Here is a 24,406-nt window from a genome sequence, read left to right on the forward strand (position 1 = left end):
GAAACCGAAGCTTAATGGCTTAATTAACGGCTTATCAATTTGGGGGATCATTCAATTTTTTTAACGGATAATCCGTTAACCCGTTAAGAATATATATATATATATATATATATATATATATATATATAAAATCTATTTTTATCTATGTACATATATTAAATAATCAATAATCCTTCTTCCTCTAGTACTCTATCAAAGTGATTAGAATAAAAGAAAGCCAAATAAAAGGAGTCATCTAACTGTGACAAAAGACAGAATTTGCTGTGTGAAACAAGATAACAATACCACTTATACCATTGCTTCATCAACTTTACCTGGGTTTTAAGGCATCCTATAATTCTAAGCATGACGAACATTTATTTTAACAACTGTCAATTGGAAATCTTTCACATGGACTAATGCCAATGTGCATAAACATAAATAAGATTCTAGACAAATGATTTACTCATCACGGTGTCTATTCTGCTCTGTCCCTCTTAGTACGTCGACCACCTATTTAAACATACGGAGACTAAATTTTATTTTATTTTGATTGAATTAGGTCGATAACCACCCGATAAGAGCTAAACTGATATCAATCTGCCCGATATCTTATCGGGTGGCTAGCGAATTAATACATTTAAAAGTCGATAACCAATAAGCCAAACTGTTAAGAGTAAATAACCGCTCAATCTGCCCGATAAACAACACTAGAAAGAATGAGAACATAGAGTTTGTTTATTATGGCTCGTTTTGGTACGAGGATAAGGAATAATTAATTCCAAAATTAAATTTAAAAAGAGTTTATTCCATGTTTGGTCGGGGAAAAATTGTGATATAATTAATCTCGAGATTAGTTATCCCAGGATTGTAATATTTATTTATCACCATTAAAAAGTAGAATAACTAATCCCGAAATAATTAATCTGGGAATAACTTCTTTCTAATCAAACGATCCCTTAAAGTATCTTTTAAGCAGCAATTGTTTGAAAAGTATATAGTAAGAATTGAAGCTATTACTCTCTCCGTTAACTTTTACTTGGCATGTTTTTGACTTTTCACACCCCTTAAGAAATACTAAATAAAGTGCATAATTTACCATGATACTCATATTAATTGATACATATTTTATTGGATCTGAAAAAATAAAATATTGTGGGTATAACAGATTTTTTTTTTTGTATTTTCTTGGTATGCATAAAGTGACAAGTCAAAATGAAACAGAGGGAGTAATAAGCAGTTATATATAAGCAGTTAGCATTAGGGCTGTTCATTCGGATCGGATATCTGAAATTCGAACCGATCCATTCAATTTCAGATTTCGATTTCGAATTGTGTTTATCAAAATTCCGGAGTTCAGATCGAATTCAGATTGGTATATTTTAATCCGATCCAATCCGAAATTCAAAATTATTAGGGCATGTATAAATACTACACTTTATTTTCGAATAGTTTGTACTTCCTTTACACTTCCTCCAAGCTATTACATTTACAATTGCTGGATTTAGCTATATTTGCATCATAATACTACCATAATTGTATAAACGTTTTTCTTAATATATTGCTTCTTTTACAAAGAAAATATACATATTAGTTTGCAACTTTGAGGCATAATAATACGATCCGAAATTCGATCGGATCCAAATTTTAAAATCTGATCCGATCTAATATAATTCGGATCGGATTCGGATTGCATTTTCTAGAATCCGAAATCCGAAATTCAAATTTAAAATGTGCTAAATCCGATCTGATCTGATCCGACCCGTGCACAATCCTAGTTAGGATACTTCTTCATTTTCAGTTTTTATGTAAATACTACACTTAAATAGTGCAAAAAATCGTATGATATTATAAGCGTTCAAGTTGTGTTTCTCTTTTGCCTAATTAAATACTAGCATATGAAAAGCAATTTAATTGTGACCAATAGTATTCAGAGGGAAAAAAAAAATTAAAAACGAAGGCCTACTTACCTATCTACTCTCAATTTCTGGCTTTTGGACTTGTTTTGATCGTTTAAGTTGAAAAATATGTGGCTTAAAAATATTTGGTGTTCACCAAATACCAAAATAAACAAAAATGCTAAGTTGAGATGTCAAATCATTTACAAATATTTCGTTATCTGTATCTGATTTGAAGTGCTGAATGTGGAGGGAAGGCTGTGTAGGTTGGTGTGCAATCGCACTAACTTATTCGGATGCATTATCTAAATTTCTTTTCCCAATACAGAAATCCTTAAAACTAAAACCAATAAAATATCATTTTGTCGGTTCCAACTTCCCCACGTTGTATTGAATCATGATATCGAGTACTAAAGCCCCTTTTGTCCATATTAAAAAAAAAACTTTTTTTTAAAAAAAATATGTTTGTCTATAAAATTTTGTAAGTTTTTGAACAAATTTCAAAAATGAGTTTTTAAAATTCAGAATTTTTTTCCTCCACTCACAAAAGTGCAACATTTTTTCAAGTAAAATTCATATTCAAACATAATTTCAAATATCATTTTTCAACTTAACTCTAAATAATTTTTCTTTTTCCAAAAATTATTTTATGCCCAAACGCCTACTAAGATATGATTTTCCAGAAAATGACGCCGTGGGCCTTTTCTGACCATACTTTTGCCTTTCGGGTATTCTTTTACTTTTACTTTTACTTTTCCTTCAATTCCGTTGGAAAAAGGTCTTTGGCCTTTTTCTTTTTCCTTTTCTTTATTTCCGTGGGGAAAAGGAATACTTCCTCCATCGTCATGTGATTCTATTTACTTTTATTATTGTTTAGTTTTAATAATATTTTATGATTTAAAATTAATTTAACTTTGATTTATCACTTTATCCTGAGTGACGAGTTATTATAGTCAAACAAGTATTATGATATATTTAATATTATAAGTTGTAAAAGTTTTATAGCTAACAAATATTAAAGACGTTCTAAGCTTATTTAGTCTATTTCTTAAATTTCATTCTAAATCAGGCAGATCGCGTAAAATAATACGGATGGAGCACTTTTTTTAAGAAAAAACTTTTACATCCCTCTTGTTGCCGAATCATTTACCTTCTTTTTTTTTTTTTTTTTTCCTTTGGCTTGTTTGTCATATTAGGAGTACTAAATTCTTTAGGAAACTAAAAGTATGTAAAGGTGCACTCCATTGTTATTTACGCGTAAAACGATACAGTTGAATTTATACGTGATTTATTGACAAATAAATCAATTTGATCCAAAAATAATAGATGAATTAGACAAAAATGTAAGACTTAGACTTGAAACTAAAATAAAACGGGAAATATCTTAGTCTTGGGCGCAGAGCTTCCGGAGGCAATAAGGACAATTAAATAAGCAAGAAAGTAAAATGTTATTGAGTTTTTAATAGAGTATAGTGTATGTTTGTCAGAAAATTTCTCACGTTACAATGATGGTAGAACTCACTTTTTATAGTTACACATAGAGAACGTTGTCCTAGGATCAAGCCCCTCTTAAATGATAATTATAAGACCATTGAAGAATGTGTAACGGTGAGCGGTGAATGTCATATTCTCTTTAACGGGTCATGCACTTAATGCTATAGAATATTATTTATTGAATACTTCTGGATGACATGTATTTTGTTTTGCTTTTATGAACATCATTCTCTCCGATGACAAGCGAGATCATTATCGTCGGATCCGATTGTCTTCTATCTTTGGCTCCACGTGTCACTTTCTCATGCGATTATTCAAATATGAGCATATTTTACTCCAAACAATTGCATACTTGAAGGAGATGACAAGAACTAGATGTTTAGGTAAAAACGAGCATTTCAAGGATGGGAATTGGATACTCTCTTTATTTGTTTCCTCTTTCAGCAGCAATATTCTCATATACACTGAAATCTTAACACGCAGCAAAAATTCGAACGCAAATAAACTTCGCCACAGAAATATTTGTTTTTTCTTGTGTATACAAGTGTCTTGGAACCCAACTACCTTATGGACTTCATTGTTTACAAAGTCGAGTTAAGGTCACGTTAGGGAGGGATAGATTGATATGACAATTTAACCCATGCGGGTTAAGGGTTTGAAGTATATTAGTTTAGAATTTTAATTCTTGTGAATTATTAAGTTCTAAATTGATAATTTACAGTATTAAATGAATTTTTTTAAAATAAATACATGATTTAAACCAAAGCTATTGAATTCGATCGATATTTGAGGTGACTTTTACTCAACTTCTTAGTTAAAATTATACTAATTTGATAAAAGAATGAAATTGGTTTTGCTTTGATGATGCATAAAGATAAACTTAACCAAAACCGCAAATCTTTAAAGCTATTGAGCAAGTAAATCTTATAAGGATGAAAAAGATAAAAGAGGCCACATTTTAGCGAAGCTAATGCTCCAGAAGATAAATTGGCCTGCTATGGAAAAGGCAGAGATCCAGCCATGAGAAAAAACGTTTTGGTTTTTGTATTCCCACCCCTTTTATTCTTAATGAACTACAGGAAGACCTCTATGGAACTGGGACTATACTTTCAGTTACCATCATGTAATAACTTCCGTTTGTGCTATTTAATAAAAGCCTCTTTTATTAGCAAAAAAAAAAAAGATAAAAGAGAAGCATGGGGAACCCTATAAATAGGAAAATATATGAATGATATCGTAAAAACATATAATATTAAAGTTAATTTACTAAAGGCGAAATACATAAACAATCCTTTTACGGTGTCCCCAACGACCATACAAATATCTCAACGATTATCAATTAAACACTCCAAGTAGTTATTAAGCATATCAAATAAATACTCAAGTGCAACAAATTATATGCGCCAATTATACTTGCCAATGACATATTAAAATGAACCAATTAAAGAACGACACGTGTAATTTATAATAATTAAAAGAAAAACAACCATCTGACCTCGTTCCTCACACCCCCGCCCCACCTAGATATCTCAAAATATTAGTCCAAACTTCCGGCGAGTTCTAGTCCGGGAGAAATGGAGTCTTACTGGACTGACCAACAAATTGAATTGACAGACAGTCCAACAACCCAAGTACTATACGAGCAAAAGCTATTTAATCTTGTCAATCCCCATATATGATTACCAAATTTGTTTGGTGAATATATGAATGCTCATTATCAAAACAACTACATAAATATTAGAGGCGAGCTAAGATGGATACATCATATTGTCTCCATAAATAAATAAAGAATCCAGTAGTAATATTCAACAACAAATTGGGTATAATAAAAATAAACCAATAGCAGTAAAGCCCGTCCAGTGATGACAACTCTATTCAAGGAAGCAGAATTAGGAGAGTTGGCAGGAGAACCGCCGGGAGCGGTGGCGATGGATGGAGGAGAAGCACCGGAAGAAGGAGAAGATATCAGAGTATTGACAGTTGGTGGAGCTGGTGGAGACGGATTGTAGATTTGTTTTGCTATGCTTTTTTGTATGTGGTGGAGGCGGCTAAAGTAGTGATGGAGGACAAGAGGAGGTGGACGGAGTTCTTATGGTGGTGGCAGTAGCAACAATGGAGATGGTAGCGGCAGCTTGAGATTGAATGGAGACATTGTATTGGGAAAAAACTGAGTCTGAATATTGAAGATACGTGTCATGACACGTGGACTGGTCAAAAGTTCAAAACGCAATAAATAACCAAGAGACACGGGCGACAACAGATATGGGGAGAAAAAAGCAACATAGGTGTGAACCGTTACTCAAATGACACGAGTCTCGTACCTATTCGAGTAATTTAAAGACCGAAGATGGGAAGAAGTTGAAGATACGAATCTGATGACGTAAAAGAGTCTAAATACAACATTAAATATCAAATACGTTAGAAAATTTGAATTAAATAGAAATGATTGTGTAACGTTTCTTCTAATATCATTTATTGCTCATAATTGCCTCATTAATACAAAGACATTACATCTTCTCCTAGAATCAACTATAAAAGGAGAAAGACTCAACATCTGTAGGGACACGAAATATTATTGAGATTACACTGAAATACAAAACTACTTATTACTTTATTATTCTCAGAAATCTTCTATTATTTTCGTCTCCAGATTATCAGTAACCCAAATTTCACTTTATTTCTAGTGTGAGCACGTGATTTTTGCCCTAAGCAAATTATTCCCAAAATATTCAAACAAAATAATTTTTTTTTATTTTTACAATTTTTGTGAATTTTTGTGTCATTTCTGTTAATTGTTTGCATTCTATTTGTGCATTTTTTTTCATATGAAAAATACAAAAAATACATTTGGCATTTGCATTAAGGATTTAATTTCATATTTTAGGATTAATTAGTGGTCGGTTTGTTTTTAAAACAAAATGTGAAAAATAACAAAAATAGCCCACTTTTGCATTTTAATTGTTAATTGTTGAATTTATCGCGGAATAGATTTTTAAACAAGTTTTAGGAATTAATTAGTATAATTTTGGGAATAAATTAGGTTTTAGTTCTACTTTTGCATTTTTTATAAAATCATAAAAAGTATATAAATACAAAATAAGAAAAGAAAACAAAATGTAAAAGCAAAAGCAAAACAAAAAAAAAGTGTTAAGTCAAATTTGGGCCAAATCAATTTAAAATCCGCCCAGGCCCAATATAATTCCTCATCCGGACCAGCCCATAACCCGTTCCCCGACCCAGTCCAGTCCAGGAGACGCCCAAACGGCATCGTCTCCTTGTCACACAATCCTGGCCATCAATTCCCTTTCATCCAACGGCTACAATTGATCTTTACATTTAGATACAACTGTCTGAATCTAATTATAACCGTAAAAATAATCTGCTTCTTCCTCGTACTCATCTGTAACTCCGCCGCCGCCGGCGACGACGCTACCACCTCCATACCACCCCAAAAATACACCATGTATTCCCCTACTTCCCCTCATTCCAAATCCAAGATTAGTTTCTTTTGAATCCTACTAGAACTCATCAAATCTTCTTCTAAAGTTTTCCGGCCATGACGCAAAGTAGTCCAAATCTCTCCAAATTAACACCATAGACTCTTCACACCACCCTCATCATAAAACACCAATTGGGTTTCTTCGAATCATCCTCAGGCGCTTCGAATTTTAAAGCAAAGTTGGCCGGAAACCTTAAAACCGGCCAAATTGGTACTGCGTGGTCGTTCCTTCCCCCTTTCGTCTGAATTATGTTTCAAGCACCACCAGACTCCGCCAATAGTGAATCCAAAAGGCTTAAGTCAAGATTGGGCATGCTAAGGTTTCCATCCTTGTTGGAATTCAGGTTCTTAATTGTGAGTTCTCTCCATCCGTCGTTCATTTTTTTTACTGTCATTTTCCATCTCTGTCTTCTTTGCCTCTTGATAAGTTTCGTCGTGTTTAAACTTGTTTTATTTGGATTATTTTTGTATATATGTGTGTGTTAGTAGATTAATAGTTTAGCCTAGATTTCTCCTTAGTTTTGCATTTGTATCTGTTTTTTCTCAGCTTTACAGTTTGTTTTGTTAAATACTGGTAGTAATTTGGTGAAACGACGGATTCTTGCTCATGTTTAGTGATTTTGTTCGTTTTGTGATTATTAAGTCTAACTAGTTTATTGGGGATTAGTTCTTAATTTGATAGTGTAGTTTAGTTTAAGTATAATGTAAGCAGTCAAATTGTTTGGTTGATTGTTGTTTGTTAAAGCTAAAGTTCATCTCTCAAAGCCTAGAGAAGGGTTTAGGAATAGCTGTATTAGACAAGTAATTTTAAGGGCAATTAGGGAAATTCAGGGGTGTGGAATTTAGCTCGAGTATCCTAGAATCTTCTAGATAGGGGTATACTTAGAATTTGAGGAAGTTTAAGGCACTAACTTGTGTAACAAGTCTAAAGAATGAGGGATTAAACTGAAAGTGCACGGGGACAATAAGGAAAACTGAAAATTCTGTGCTCACTTCTTGGTTGCCTATAAAAGGCATCACAAATGCCTTGTTGAGGGTCTTCCTTTCAGCTAGCTAGTTCCCCAAAATCTCCCTCTAATTTCGAGATCTGTTTTTTTGAAATTCGAACATTCAAAACCCCCCCCCCCCAAAACAATAGAAAATCATTAGAAAACAAAAAAAAAAGTTTAGGATTACTGTTCCATTGAAATTGGAGATGGATTTCAGCTTTTGGTTGTGACTTGCATTTTGTAGTTGCTATCTTTGTTTGTTGAAGCTTAGAGGTCCATTTCGAGTGTATTTGAATCAAATTAAGTGGGGTTTTTGGCTGAGTTTTGCATCAGTGAAGTTCCAGAAGGATTTTCAGTTCAGTTTTGAATTATTTTGGTCGATTTCGAGTTGACATTGGTATTTCGAATCTAGTTTGGGTGTTTGCTTGTTGTTTATGCATCAGTGTTCATTTCTGGGTTGACTTGTTGCTGTGTTGGAGTGAATTTGTTAGCTTTTGTTTGGTTTAAACATTCCCGGGCTGTTTGATTTTATTGTTGGGCTATTTGTGATTAATTGCTGATTGACGTTGACCTCTTCTTCTCCTTCATTGCTTTCTACTTCCAGGTACCTCCCTTGATCTCATGTAAGCTGTGATGGATCTTTGTAATTCAATTTGAAGGATAAATGAAGTTGAAGTGGATCGTTGAATTCACTTTACTGTGTTTGATTTTAACGTGTTAGAACAGTCATGTGTAATTGACAATTAGTGTTTTTTTTGTAATAATTGGACTCTATGACTATTAATTTCAGATTCATATGATGTTGGTTCTCGTGTTAATGATTAATATTAGTTGTCATGACAGCTTTTAAGCATTGATTTGTTTTCAATAATTGTAAAAACAAGTTGAAATAGTTCTGTGTTTCCTATAACTCAATTCCATAGTCCAGCTAGTTTAAAATACTAAATTGCTTGAGTATTAGTTTAATAGTAGTGGTTTAAATAATGAACTGTGTTGATTTTATAGGTGTTTATCGGGCGGGCTGGGACGGGCTGGACACAAAAATGGTCAGCCCGCTAGGGTTACAGGTGGGTTGTTAGCGGGCTGAAGTTAATGGGCTGGTGGCGGGCTGGGATTTTTCGGGTTTTATAGGGCCCGTACGTGTTCGGGCCTAGCGGGTTCGGGCGGGTCAGCCTTTCGTTTTTATTTTTTTATTTTTAACTATCTTATATTTTTCTTTTTCAATGTTATTGATAGTTAAGTACTTAAGTGTTTTCAAAATTTTAAGGGTTAAAATTAAAGATTAGAATTGAACTTTTAAGGGTTAGAATTAAAAGAACAATCTAAAAGTCTAAAACATAAAATATATTAACATAAATGCATAAGTCTATATAAAAAATATTGAATAAGAGTATAAGACATTATGCAATATAAAAAAATCACAATATTTAAGTAACTTTTATATTTTTATTGAATAATATATAGTACTTCTAATTAATTTGCAAGTTCTTTTTTGATTTTTTTTAAATATTTGAACTTGCAAATTAAAAGTTTACAACAATTGTTAAAAAAAAGAAGTAATAGTAAATCAAATGTTTTGCATCATCTTTGTAAGCTCTTCCATGTCAATGTGAGGTGCTTGGTTTCCGGTATTATAATCGGTACCATAAACCATTATATCTCCAATTTCTTGGTCTTCCTCTTCATCTACCTCGTCGCGCCCTTGATTTCGCCGTTCTGATCTAATCCAATCTCTGAAGTACACTAGAACTTCCAAAGCGTTGCTGCCCAATGAATGACGGGTATCTCCTAGTTGTTGTCTTGCTTGGCTAAATGCGCTCTCTGATGCGACTGTTGAAATAGGCACATTTAGAACGTCTCGAGCCATGGCCGAAAGAACAGGAAACTGATTTGCGTTGCTCCTCCACCAACTCAGAGGTAAAAAATCCTTTGTGAGGGGATCCGGTGACTTTTGCAAGTAGAATTGGAGTTCATCAATATTCCGGCTACTGGTTTGTTGATGCTCTCCTAGTGTAGACCAAATCAAATAATCTTGAACATTATCATCATCTTCCAAATTTGTTCCAGATGTTGAAGTATTACTTGAAGGAATATTTGCATCTACAACCGAAGAAGCATCAACAATGTTAGCATAATAATTATACAAAATTTGTAAATGTTTGTGCAGATCAGAAATACAAGTCTCAGTATCAGGAGTTTCAGTTGGTCCAATATCCATATAAGTATATAAAGCACTGATTAATTGGCGACACTTTATCATTTTGATAGTAGGGTTTAAAATAGCACCAATTAGGTAAATAGGGGGAATTGGGAAGAAATATTTTTTAAACTTATCTAGCATGGTTTCAACAACATTAGTATATCCCTCTTTTGCCTTCAACTTATGTAGTAAAAGAGAAATTTCAGCAATGTGAACTAAACCATTTACAATAGTAGGATAATAAGCTCCAAAAAACTCAAGTGTAGCCACATAAAATTTTTGTAAAAATTGTACAACATCATGAATGACATCCCAATTTTTAGATGTTAACAGACGGTTAGGATTGGTACAACGAGAATTAGCAACTTCAGTTATAGGCATTCTATATTTATAACAACATCTTAGGAACAAATAAGTATAATTCCACTTAGTAACTATTTCTTCAGGCATGAGTCTTGGTTTTAGTCCATAGTGTACACATTTTTTCTTAAATGCATTTAATCTAGCACTTCTATTATTTCCTTGAATTACACCAACAACTCTTCTAACTAAAGTGATGTCATTGTGAAATAAGTCAAGGCCACTCTTCACAATCAAGTTATAAATATGACATGCACATCTAATATGAAATATTTCAGGAAGTGGTGGGCGTAGATGCAATTTTAGTAATGTAATAGCAGAAGTGTTGTTAGAAGCATTATCAAATGACATACACAAAACTTTTTCAGAAAGATTATAAAATAAAGCAACTTCATGGATAGTAGCACTTATAAATGCACCGGTATGACTTTGATCTTCATCATATTTAAAAGCAATAATACGTTTTTGCATACAAAAATTATCATCTATCCAATGGCATGTAACAGTTAAATAATCATTTCCATTTACAGCACGACCAATATCAGAAGTAAGAGAAACTTTACAAGAAAGACTAGCGAACAAATAACGTATATATGTCTGATATTGTCCATAAAGCCTAAAGATATCAGATCTACAAGTACTTCTAGGAATACCTTTAAACATAGGGTTATAAATTCTTTGAATATAAGTAACAAGATATGGTGAAGAAGCAAAACTAAAAGGTAAACAACCTAAAACAATCATTTTAGCTAATTCTTCTCGATCTTTTTTAATATCGTATTTACCCATTAACCCCCCAGTGACCGGGTTAAGTTTTGGTAGCCCAGCTTCATCGCCTACTCCCCAATCAATAGGATAAATTTCTTCCATGTGCCTACGAAGTTGACTCGTTCCCCCATTCTTACCGGGCTCTTGTTTATAAACTTTATTACATATTTTACATAATCTTTCTCATTTTCAAGTCTATCAAAAAAATACCAACACTTACTTCTTAATCTTTTATTCTTCTTAATAGGCAAAGGAGGCTTACTTACACTTCCACCTCTAATATTTTGACTAACATTACCGGATGTAGGTGGTGGTGTTTCAAGATTATCGGGTGATTGAATATCATCTAAAAGATCATCTAAATCATCATCAATACCAATTTTTTTTGAAGTAGCTCATAATCTACATGTACGTTTTCGGGTGAACTTTCAGAAACATGTGTTGCACTACTAGAAGAACCACCTCTTACTCTTTTGGAATTTTTCTTACTACCACCTTTACTAGTGCAAGCTTTTTTGGCCGCTCTAAGTAAATCCATTATCTAATTTAAAACAAAAAATTCAAATAATAATTCTAAATAATAAAGAGAAAGGGATGGAACGAGTGTACCGGGATTCCGAATGCCGCACTAAATTTGATATAGAAACGAGAAAGTAGAAACTCAAACTTCAAATCTTCAATTGATATTTGATAACTTGATGATTAATGTCACACTTCACTTGAATATTGAATTAGAAATTTATGATAATAATACTTTTGTAATGAAAGTATGAAACTTGTAAGTTAAAACTTGAAAGCTTGAAATAATGAGCAATTGAGAATATTATCAAGAGAGAATTGAGAGATAATTGTGAGGAATAATGAAAAAGAAAGGGAGTATTTATAGTTTTTTAAAAGGATTCAATTGCAATTTACAAATTATAAAGGGGGGCTAAAATATAAATAAAATACCAAATTTTGGCTGTTTTTGACAGATTTGGCCGTTGGCCAACGGTCATTTTTGAAATTTGACCGTTGGCAACGGTCAGATTTAATTTTTTTTTTTTTAAAAAATTAGGCGGTTTAGCGGGCTGTCGCGGGCTGAGGCCCGTTAAGAACCCGTTAAGGGCTTAACGGGTTGTGGCGAGTTCGGGTACCCGTTTGGCGAAAACGTAACGTTACTAGCCCGCCCCCCGTCCAACCCGTCCCAACCCGCAAACATATGTACAGTAACGGGCTGGACCGGGCTGACCCGGGTTGAACCGGGTTGTTAGCGGGTCAGCCCAGACCGATTAACACCTCTAGTTGATTTGGGCCTTTAGCTGACTCGTATGTAATAGGTAAGGTCACATGACTTCAACTTGTGCTCCTAGTTCATTTTCGCCATTAATAATTTGATTAGTGTTAGTCATGTTGTGAACTATTTGAATACATTTAGAATAATTTAAAAAGAGACAACAGAATGGAGTTCATTTATTATTGGGCTTTAAGAGACAGAGTTGCCGATGGCCCAGTCTCTAAGACATTTAGTTTTGATTTGAGAAACAGTTCGTGGGTTGACTGGCTCAGGGAATCGATCCCTCGACCTTTCTCACGCAGCCTGACCAGTTTCAGTTTGTTCGAATTGGGCTGTTTGGGGTCTGAAACTGAAATGGGAATTGGGCTTTTCACAAGCCTGGTTCATTGGGCCAACATTCACGAAATAAGTTCATAAGGTTTGGCCATTTCAAATGAAATAATTGTTTAGGATTTTCTTTTATTTTTAGAGACAAATAAATAGGAAAATAATAGTCACTTTAGGATTGACCTTTAAACAAAAATGTTGAGACGAGCCTCGCCGAATAAAATGTACAAATTGCGGGGCCGTCATTCAAATGCTTAACTAAAATTTTAGAAATTCGGGATGGGCCATTTAGCGAATTTCACGGCCTTCCCAAAAGATAATAACGCGTTAGTCACTTTAGGCGTGATTTTAATAAATCACACTCCTAAACTCGGGTGCGCATTGATGCGACCCAAATCCAAATCTCAATGGAGTCGAAATGTGTCAACAAACACGGGCGCATTGATGTGACGTGGTTCGAGACACATTTTCACGACGTTGCTATTCTCATTAAGAATGAACATAAAAGCGGTTTATAGTTAAAAAGCACATAAGCTAAAACATGTTTTGAAATTAGATAAAATCAAATGTAACAGTTGAGCGACCGTGCTAGAACCACGGAACCCGGGAATGCCTAACACCTTCTCCCGGGTTAACAGAATTCCTTACTTGGATTTCTGGTTCGCAGACTGTTAACAGAGTCATATTTTTCCTCGGTTCGGGATTCAACCGGTGACTTGGGACACCATTAATCTCCCAAGTGGAGACTCTGAAATCTTAATAATAAATCTCGTTCCGATTGTCCTTTAAGTGGAAAAACTCCTTTACGCCCTTGGGGGTATAGTGAAAAAGGAGGTGTGACAGCTCTGGCGACTCTGCTGGGGATCGAACCCAGAATCTCTGGTTCAGGGTTTAAGAATTCGAGCTTAGAATAATTTTTGTGTTGGCTTTATCTGATCTCCTTACATGTTTCATGCTAAATATGCTAAATGCTTTACCGCTTTGATATTATCTGAACTGTATATAAGCTGTGCCGAAACCCTTCTCTTCTCACCTCCGGGGATGTGCTTACTGGTTGAGACTCCCTATTCTATTAGCATCATACCCTGAAATAAAAAAGAGGCTCGGATAAGTTGCAAAGCCAGACGATGTCATGGCTTAGGTTGGCCCCAACATAGACTTTCCTTTCACAGGCCATTGTGTAAATAACTCTACAGCCTCCAACCCTTCAATCGTTGTTTTGATATTTTCATTTTCCTCTGGTTCTTGAATGGAATCGGGCCTTTAGTCCACATCTGTTCGCCCTTGTTCAGTTGAGGCTTGTGTTGTGGTATCCTCAACTGGATTCTTTAACGACTATTTTTCTTCGTTTCTCGTATTTGAATCTGCTACGGAGTTGATGTTTCTGGATGTCTGTTGATCCCCACGTATTTGACATATTCCCTATGGTGATGGAAATTTAATAACTTGATGTAAGGCATATGGAACGACATCCATCTCGTGGATCTATGGTCTCCCGAGAATCATATTGTAAGTCATTTCCATCTATACCTCCTGAAATTTTGTATCTTTGACAACCCCTTCTGCGAATGTAGTAAATGTTACCTCCCCTTTCGTCACAACGCTTGAATTGTCGAATCCAGACAAAGTATGCGCCTTTGGTACTAGTTTATTTTTGGCTTGCATATCGTTTAGTACTCTTAATAAAATAATGTTCACGGAACTACTTGGATCAATCAAAACTCGTTTCATATTAGTATCATGCACAAGTAAAGATATTACCAGTGCATCGTTATGTGGAGTTAACATGCCATCCGCATATGCATCATCAAATGTAATACTTTCTTCCTCCAACACATGTAGGATCCGCTTCCCGTGGGTGATTGTAACTTTAGAGACCTTATTAGCTGCGGTATACATGACGCTATTGATTTCCTCGTCCCCGCTTATAGCATTGGCGGTCCTTTTTGGAGAGGGAGGTTTAGGGGGCTCCTGCCTGTTCTTCATGTATGCTTGCTTACCTTTCTCACTAAATAATTCGGTGAGATACCCTTGCTTTACTATATGGTCAACTTCACCTTGTAATAATCTACAATCTGCCATTTTATGACCATGATCGTTGTGAAATTCGCACCAGTGATCAGGATTGCACCTGTTTGGATTCGATCTCATTTTTTTTGGCCACTGTACCTTATCTCCCATGCCTCTTAATACCGCTACTAACTCTGAAGTGCTGACATTAAAATTATAACTACCAAATCTTGCCTTCAAGTTTCTATCATCATCTCGGGTTTCTCGTATGTTTTGATTTTTTCCAAACCTTGATGATGAACCCAACTCTCTATTTCTCGATCTGTGATCGTACCTTGAATTATCCTTCTTTGATCGTGAGTCTTTTCCTGCTAGGCCTATATATGGTTCGTATCTATTTTTACCGGACCTTTTTTTGGTTTCTGAACGTCTCGAACTTACCTTTTCCTCTTTCTGAGATCGGGAGATAATGTCTTCTTCTATCCTCAGCTTCGTGTTGTATCTGTTGTAAACATCATTCCAGGTTGTTGCTGGTAATTCAGCAGACTTTCCTTGAGTCGTCTCGTAACTTTTGAGCCTTTCTCATTCAAATTACTCGCTAAGGCCATAGCCTCCCAGTTATCAGGTACGCGTGGTAACGTCATTTTTTCACGCTGGAACCTATCCACGAACTCTCTAAGTAGCTCTAAATCTCCTTGCTTGATTTTGAAAATATCTTCCATTCTTTTTTCAACTTTTTGAGCTCCCGAATGCGTTTGATAAAAGAATCTGCAAGCTCAGGGAAAAAATTTATAGAATTTTCGGGTAAAAGGGAATACCATGTTAATGCTCTCTTGGTAAGTGTTTCACTGAATTTCTTCACCAGCACCGATTCAATTTCTTGTTTGGTTAAATCGTTGCCTTTCACACCAGTTGTGAATGTAGTCACGTGGTCTCGTGGATCAGTTGTGCCATCATACTTTGGAATATCAGGCATTTTGAACTTCTTCGGGATCGGCACTGGAGCAGCATCAGGCTTCCATGGTTGTTGTGAGTGCTTCTCCATGTCTATTCCTTTGATTACGGGTGGCACTCCAAGTATTTGCTCTATGTGATCGCTTTGCTCCTTGAGCTGCTTCTGCAAGGTTAGAACTAAATTTTGTAAATCAGAATTAACTATGTTACCTGGTTCACCATCATGAGATTCGCTTGGAGTTCCACCAGTGCCTGAGTTAACGAGCCCAGAACGTGGGTTTTCCAAAGTATTCTGATTCGGAGTCGGTGTTGGTGGTGCAATTGGTAATTGACTGGTAAAAGCTCGAAGAGCATTGCTAACTTGTTGAGCAATGAGATTTTTTAAGGCATCATCGAGTGCTTGTTCGTTTGCAACTCTAGCATTTTGATTTGCCTCGAATCCATTTTGATTGGCAACCCCATTATTTGTTTCAGAGCCATCTAGAGTTCCTTCTCGTGATTGACGTTGTGAATCACGCAGTGAGGGAAGTGGTGTCCTATGACCCGCATCATTCTCCTAATGTTGAGGATCTTGTTGGTTGTTGTCGTTGTTATTCGACATGGTAAGTTTTTTTATGAAAGAATTGATTAAGAAGGTAAACGATTATCAGGTTCCCGGTAACGGAACCAATTTGTTTAACCAAAAATATGAATTTCGGTCAAAGCTCTATTTTAGAAGAACTCGGGTTACTGATAATCAAAAAATAAAATAAATAAAGGAAATTGATTTTGATAATAATAAGATGAACAAAAGAAAACAAAGTAAATCAGTATATTCCGATGATATTTCGTATCCTTACAAATGATCAGTCTTCTCCTTTTATAATTATTTCAAGGTAATACGTTTCGTTTCTACCATAATTGAGCCATTATTGTCTATGAATGGCATTTATTGACAATTAATATAACGTTATAATCAGCAATCATATTTAATTCAATACAGATTCATTAACGTTTTCTGTATTTAATGCCCAATAGTACGTATCTATACCTTATTTACTATCAGATTCATTCCCTTCCATCATAAAAAGGCTCAAGTATCTATTTTCCTTGCTTTTTCTCTGAATATATGTCCGTGTCTGTTGAAGCTCGTGTCTTCTTTGATTATTTTTCATCACTTATTCTTCTTTGACTGGTCCACGTGTCATGACGTGTCATCTTATAATGAATTCCATACATAAACTTAATTTTTCCCAATACATCAATGGTGACCTTAGATTCTTTAATTAGCCAATCAATGGTGACCTTAGCTTCTTTAATTAGCCAATCAATGGCCATACTTGGACGCTGGTGTACTATAGCTAGACGGACATTTCCAGTTTGAGACGTGAAAAAGACAGAAAGGTTGCCGAGTAATTATTTACTTTAAGAAGAATTATTACAAAAAATAAATAATATAGAGAATTTAATAAAGTATTACAAATTTATCATTTTTTTTACATTAATAAAAAATAGGTTTAAAAAACATATTACAAAAAATCAAAACGAGAGATGTAAGCCACGAGTGAGGTCAATAAGATCGAGCGAAAAACTTGAGTTGAGGCCTCTGGAATTATCCTTTTAATAAATTATGACATTAAAGAATTTCGTAGAAATATATTCTAGATCACATATTTTGGTGCCCTCTCTTCTAGATACCAACTCATATGAGCATGAAATTAGGGATGACAATGGAGCGCGAGGCGGTGCGGATTTAAACATATATGGATACGGTACAGGGCGGGGGGTTGAAATTTCTTTTTAAATCTTATGCAGGTGCGGGTTAGAGCTTAATTTTTTTACAAAATCACAACATGTTAATGATGTCTTCGGTCTACTTTTAATATATTAAGTTTTAGTGTTCCTGTCAAAGTATATTTGTCTGCATTAGAAAGGTTTTCTGCATATCATAATAAACAATCCTAAATTTATTAGCCTAATTCATATTTTTTTTAAATAAGTAATTCATAACAAATAATTTACATGGATTATCAGTTATTACATGGTGTACTGAATCTAATCTATAACTAGTACGGAAGCATCACAAGTCTTTATGCATACAAATTAGTTTCATGTTTACTTACTACTTTTATATAATTTTACTACTTCAAATATTTTTAAAAAGAATTTAATTTCTAGATATCCTTATTATTTTTAGACTTTGTCTACTTTTAATCCTATGCAATATATTGGAGAAACTAAGCAAAGTAGTTGCACCCAAACTTAAATTCTTAACTGACATGGAGAATTTTAGCCAAAAAAATTTAAAAAGAAACAAACTAACAAAAAAAAATAATAAAAATAAAAGTAAAAACTAAAGCGGGGCGGGGCGAGTGGATGCGAGTGTGGTTGTGGTGCGGGTGGAAGTGCCATGCGGGGCGGGGCGGGTTAAAATTTAGCAGTTTTATATAGAACCCGCCCCGCACCGCCCCGCCTGCCATCCCTAAATGAAATGCTTTGCTCAAATGTTGTCGCTTACCGCACTACTTCACCCGTTTTAAAAAGATTGTCTTAGTTTGACTTAACACAAATTTTAATGAAGATAGGAAGACTTTTGAGATATATGATCTTAAATAAGTTATAACATTTGTGTGATCATAAACTTTTGAAACTTGTGGTCTAAAACCTGTCATGGTACTTGTGTGACAATAAAATATTTTTTATTAAAAAAATATTGAAATGTATTAATCTTTTTAAAACATACTAATAACAAAATAGTACCAATTTTTTTTGAAATGGGGGAGTAGATATTTCAATTGATTTTGGCAGTGATCTTGACCAACGCTTAAGTAAATTGATAGGAAGCTATGGATCTACCAGCATTAATGATTAAACCATTAAAGAGTAAAAATAGCACGGTATAATGAGTTTTCGGACTGGTCATTCAAAAATAATTAGCGTTTACCAAGTTAATGAAAAATAGTCTGTATATATTTTGCTGCAACAGAGACCGGTCCAACATAATATACTGGAGTTCGGTGCACCTGTGTATGAACTCCAGCATATTATGCCAGACCGGTATACTTTGCTGGTTCCAGTATAATATACTGGAGACTGGAGCACCGGTGCTCCAAACTCCAGTGTATTATGCTGGACGGATATACTTGCTGGAACTCCAGTATATTATACTGGAGTTCTAGTGTACTTATGTTGGAACTCCATCATATTATGCTGGAGTTCCAGCATACTTATCTTGGAACTCCAATATAATATGCTGGAGTTCAAGTATACTATGCTGGAACTCCAGCATAATATACTGGCGTATTTTTCGAGTTTTGAACAGTATTTTCGCTCAGATTTATCTTTACATAAAAAATAGCTAAATTTCGATTACTTTTAAAACTGAGCTATTTTTGAACGATCGATTTTAAATTTGGTTATTTTTAAATTTCTCCCCGTTAAAGAAGGGCCACTAGCTTTGAATGGCTTGATAGTGGAAGGATAGGTTGATAGCTATCTGTGTGGAAAATACTTCTTGAAGTACTTAAAAGTAAAACACATCTAACTTTATCCTTGAAAATGTTATTCAAGTTTTGAGTTTTCGCAGCAACCCTGGTTGTTTGACTTTTTTTTTGCAAAAGGAGTTAATTTTTGCTCAAACAAACAATTTGGAAAGTCTCTCAACTCCAATTTGGACATAGATTTTTTGTCTTTTATTTTTTATTCAATCATGGATTTTGATCAATTTTATGATTTTTTTGAAGAATTGTTTTCAAAATTTCAACCAAATTTATATTCGAAAGCTAATTTCAACTTTCTTTTTGGGTCGGAAAACTCTCGAACAATGCTAAAGTAGCTTTTGAGATATTCTTAGCTTTGGGCAAATTTCAAAATTCAGTACTCTGTAAATAATGTCAAATTCAAAGTGTAAAACAACGACAACAACAACAACTCAGTGAAATCTTACAAGTGAGGTCTTGAGATGATAGTGAGTATGCATTCCCTATCACTACCCCTAGGGAATAGAGAAGTTATTTCCGAAAGATCTCTGGCCGAAGAAGACAAATTCAAAGTGTAAAACGCAAGGGCGGCTCAAGGGTAAAATCACTCAAGCAATTGCTTGAGGCCCCATATCTAAAGAGGCCCCAAAATTTTCTGGTACTGTATTAAATAGTTGTATATGTATTTGATGATTTTTTTTTAAAAAAAAATATAGTATATATAAAAAAAGTATATCTTTCATTTATAATAAAATTATGGGATCTTTATAGATATGGAAATAAAAACAGATATATTTCTTGTCTCCTTTATATATTATGATTATTATCACAAGATCCGCGTTACTTTTATTACTTTCTCTTTAAACTAGTTTTTAATTAATCAGAAGGTCTAAGCACCATCGTATACACCTACAATATTTAACTTATCAAAATATTTGGAGTATCTAGTTATCTTTTTAAAGATGCATAGATCAATAAAGTTAGACCATTCCTTCTAACCTATAACGAAGAATGAATCTGGCTTCATAGCAGATAAGGTAATACATACTCTTATTTCCCCATTGTTGTCATCTAATAAATAGGTCATCTGCTAAGAGAATCCTTTTGAAACATAAAATGCTATCAAATGGAATCCACGAATATCATACTTTTTCAAATTCTAACTCCATCATTTTAGTCAAATAGGCTACCATATCTTCCATATATATAGTTCATGCTTGCCATTAATTTTGAAGTTTGAAAGTAGGGATTGACCACAGTTTAAACTTAGGGCGGGGGCGGATCTAGAGCACAAGGATCGAGTTCATCGGAACCCAGTATGTAGCTTTTATTTATACTTTGTGTATGTACTAAGAAATTCATTAAATATCTATAAATATCATATTGTGAACCCATAAACTATTGTATATTAAGTTAAGATTGTTGTAGGAATCCATTAACTTTAAATCTTGGATCCGCCTCTGATTCAGGGGCACTTGAGAAAATATATTCCAGTAAAGTATTAATTTTTGTATGTTGCATAAAGTTAGCTAAATGGATCAACATTTGTGTTAATGCCTATGAATTAGTGAGTGTTTTAAATTTATTATTGAACTACAATAAAATAAATCCCAAAATTGCTTATGTAATAGGAAGATTTGCATACAAGGATGGTTTGTCCATCATTTTCTCCGACAAGTAAAGAACATTGACGCCCACTTTGTGCATTTTGACTCAAAATTGATTATTATAACCCCTGACAAATTCGAATATACAACCTTTTTCCCCTTTTTCTTCTAACTTGTTATATCACTTTGCAACGTGTGATAATTTTGATTCAATTTTCAGAAAATCATTAAAAAAATTTCACCGCTACATGATAACAAACTTGAAGCATTGATCCATATCTCATGAATTTAAAATCAAATGAAAAGCAGATCATGAAAAAACTCCAAATCTCCTTCTTTTGGAAATCCAAAGACATGATCTTCATGCAAACCATGAAATGACTCTTTTGTTTTCCTGCACCAACTCTATTGCAGAGTGAAAACAAGAATAGGAGAGCCACTTAGTAATATTCATCTCTTGGACTTTGTGTAAAACAACACTTTTTATGTTATATATCATAATAGAATTCTTCTATACGTCCATATCATGAAGGTTCATTTGGGTATATGACAACACATAGAAGATTGTGGTCGATACAGAAGGTTTTTTTTTTTTTAAATTTTTTTGGTGACTTCTGAAATGCTAGTTGTTGGGTAAGAAAATACCGTAGAAAATAATGTTCATGAGAATTATTGAGTGGTTGTGTCTGTTGGTGAAGAATTATGTAAGGGTGAGTTTTTTTAATAATAGAAGTAGAATATTATTAAATTTTAGAGGGGTATTAAAGTAATTCAACTTTTTAGTTTAGGACTTCCCATTTTTATAATTATAGTTTCTCGTCGCGTGCGTTGTACGTATATGCCATGTTATTAGTACAACTTTATTTATATTATGAGATAGTATAACATAGATTCTAAAAGGATATAACTATATTAAAACATGTATGTAGGTATAACACAAAAATTGAAGGGGAAAAAAAAATGCAAGTTCAAAATGTTAAATGGTTTAAGTGAAATCATAATCTAGCATAATGATTGTTTATAATTTAAGTAACAAAGAAACATAGTACGGCTAAATAACAGAACTTTATATAGTTCAAAGAAGAAACGTGGAAAGGAATCAAATACCAAGAGGTCTTTGTGGTACCAAAATGTCTCAATATTAGGTTAGCCAACTAATGCTGAAAATCTATTATGTACAAGCACGACATTTGGTTAGTCGCATATCTTTGATCAAGTCTATTGATAGGAAATTCAACTCTCTCTCTCCATATATTAAAAAATAAGAAGCCAGCCCTCCTTTATACTCTTGCTCAAGGGCGTTCGTAATAGTTTTATCTACGATCCAAAAAGTCATGGTTTAGGAAATAAGAGGAAAAAAATGATAAACCTGGAAATTGTAAGATTAATTCTGGAATATGTGATTCATGAATTGGAATTTGAAGAAGTACGTCTAGAATATTATGGGCTTGGAATTTGGATACACGCACAATAACATACTTTTGAATATTCCAAAGTGCCCTCCGGGGATTGGCGTGGAAAAATAACTAAGAAAATATACAGACATTAGATACATGAATTGTAGTAAGTTATTTTATAATTCACATGCAAAAATATTAATATATTATTTTGTACCTTTGATATTCAACTTTGTACTTCAATAACTTTTTATATTTAGAACAGTAACTCAGTAAGTACACCCACTATAAAAAAATTGAAATTAGCTACGAGTGTCATAGCTAATTTATCGCTAAAACACTCGTAGCTAGCAGAATTTCTTGATAATCTGTTGCTAATTCGTTGCTAAATGAAATTAGCGACGAATTTTTCCGTTTAGCTACAGAATTTATCCGTCGCTAAAACCTGATTTTTTAGTAGTGACAAATAAACCTAAGGTTAAAGTAGTGTGCATGTAACCTTATTATTTTTAAAAGGTTAGTTTTTCATTTGTATTTATTGTGTAATATACTATAAAATAAAGTTGATTGAGTTTACATTAAGGTTTAGACCTTCTTTTGTGATGCAAATCTTTAGCCACTTATCAATTTCAGATCTAAAATTACTATGATTAAAAAAAAAAAAAAACTTATTCTAAAAGATGAGGCTTGTGCAAAATGGAAAATATGTTTTATCCTATTAATATACCTCAACCTTTTCTTACATAACTCTGAATTGTCTCAATCCTTCGTCGAAAGTTTAAAGCTGAGATGTTTGCCATGCATCCAAATATATACTGCTATCGTCTTGAAAGAGAGCACTTGAGCATTGTCTCTCTCAGTATCAACTGTAAAGGAATTAATATAAAAATATCATTTCACAATTGGCCGAGCCAAAACTTCAATACTAAGAGCAAGGAATAGTGACCAGAGATCTTCGGAAGAGAAAAACAAAATAACAATGTATCTATATTAAATGAAAATTTACCTTAATAACACTTTTGCACATTTCTGAATGGATAAAATTATTTGGTATTTCACAAAATACTTTTTCATATTTTTTACATCAATTTTACAAGCACATAAACTTCTAAAGCACAAAGAAAATAGATCGAATATAAATTACAATCATCACTTGAATATTAGATGCACTTAAAAGAATATTCACAGACATGACCGCAAGTGTCCAATCCATGAGAATATTTACTTCTTCTTTAGCATAATTAAGTTCGTACATAAACTACAAGTTGTAATATTAATGTCTCAAAAGATTTCAGGTAAAAACGTATAACTGAGATGCAAAAGAAAAAAACTATATGGATCATATATATAAACAATGATTAGGAATTTTACAAAATATAATTCTTGTCAATAAACACAGAGATAATGACAGGTAATTAATAAAAAACTTAAAAGAACAGCTAAATGCCACAACCAATTGAAACTCAAAATGATTAGAGGTGGGTGGACTTCGATCGCGTGTGCTTCATATATCTTTAAGTGCTACTTTTATTTCTTCTCCTCGCTAGGCAAGAAATAAAAATAAAGTAACAAGTCTATGAGTTAAAGCAGTTGCAGCCATGATTGAGAGTAATCGAATAGACTTAATGAATACCATCTAGAGATAATATGTGATTTTGAAGATGAGGATGAATTCATTGGTATATAAAGCAGCGGCATGTTAATTTGTAATACTCCATTAATTTGAAAGCAGGTGAATTGGCTGCCCCAAGCTAAGTGACTTTATTATTTGGTACCAAAAGAAAGTGTACGTTTAAATTAGTCATTTAATTATCAAAAGGATAATTTGGTAATTCAATTTTTTATTTAGGAGCTTCCCACTTTTAATATAGTATAGATAGATAGATAAATTAGAATTTTAATATGTCAACAAAGAAATATGAATCCGCATATTAAAAATACCAAAAAAAGAGAGAAGAATTGAAACTTTAATACAATCTCCAAAAATAGGAAAAAATTATGGTAGATAAACAAATTACTAATATAATTGAGCTAGAAGAGAATGGAATCCTAGAAGAAAGAAGAAGTTGGTGAGAGTTTAACAAAGATGTTTTAGAAAATCTGGAAATCCTAAAAGAATTGAATAATAGCTCTAGAAAGTAGAAATATATATATATATATCCTAGTTAAGAAATCGATTATAAATAAAAT

The 24,406-nt window shown here is 33.5% G+C and overlaps 1 protein-coding gene across 1 annotated transcript; it reads right to left on the minus strand.

The window, feature by feature from the left end:
* Positions 1-14,314: 14,314 nt before the first annotated feature.
* On the minus strand, positions 14,315-14,872 carry LOC138874403 (uncharacterized). The gene has a single exon (XM_070152773.1). The coding sequence runs from the start codon at positions 14,870-14,872 to the stop codon at positions 14,315-14,317; it is 558 nt and encodes a 185-aa protein (XP_070008874.1).
* Between the last annotated feature and the right edge of the window lie 9,534 nt (positions 14,873-24,406).

Source organism: Nicotiana sylvestris, chromosome 1 (genome assembly GCF_000393655.2).
Source record: "Nicotiana sylvestris chromosome 1, ASM39365v2, whole genome shotgun sequence".
Classification (NCBI taxonomy): Eukaryota; Viridiplantae; Streptophyta; class Magnoliopsida; order Solanales; family Solanaceae; genus Nicotiana; species Nicotiana sylvestris.

Bases quoted from the DNA above. Each gene is read 5' to 3' on its own strand.
- LOC138874403 (XM_070152773.1), bottom strand. From the start codon at position 14,872: ATGGCAGATTGTAGATTATTACAAGGTGAAGTTGACCATATAGTAAAG.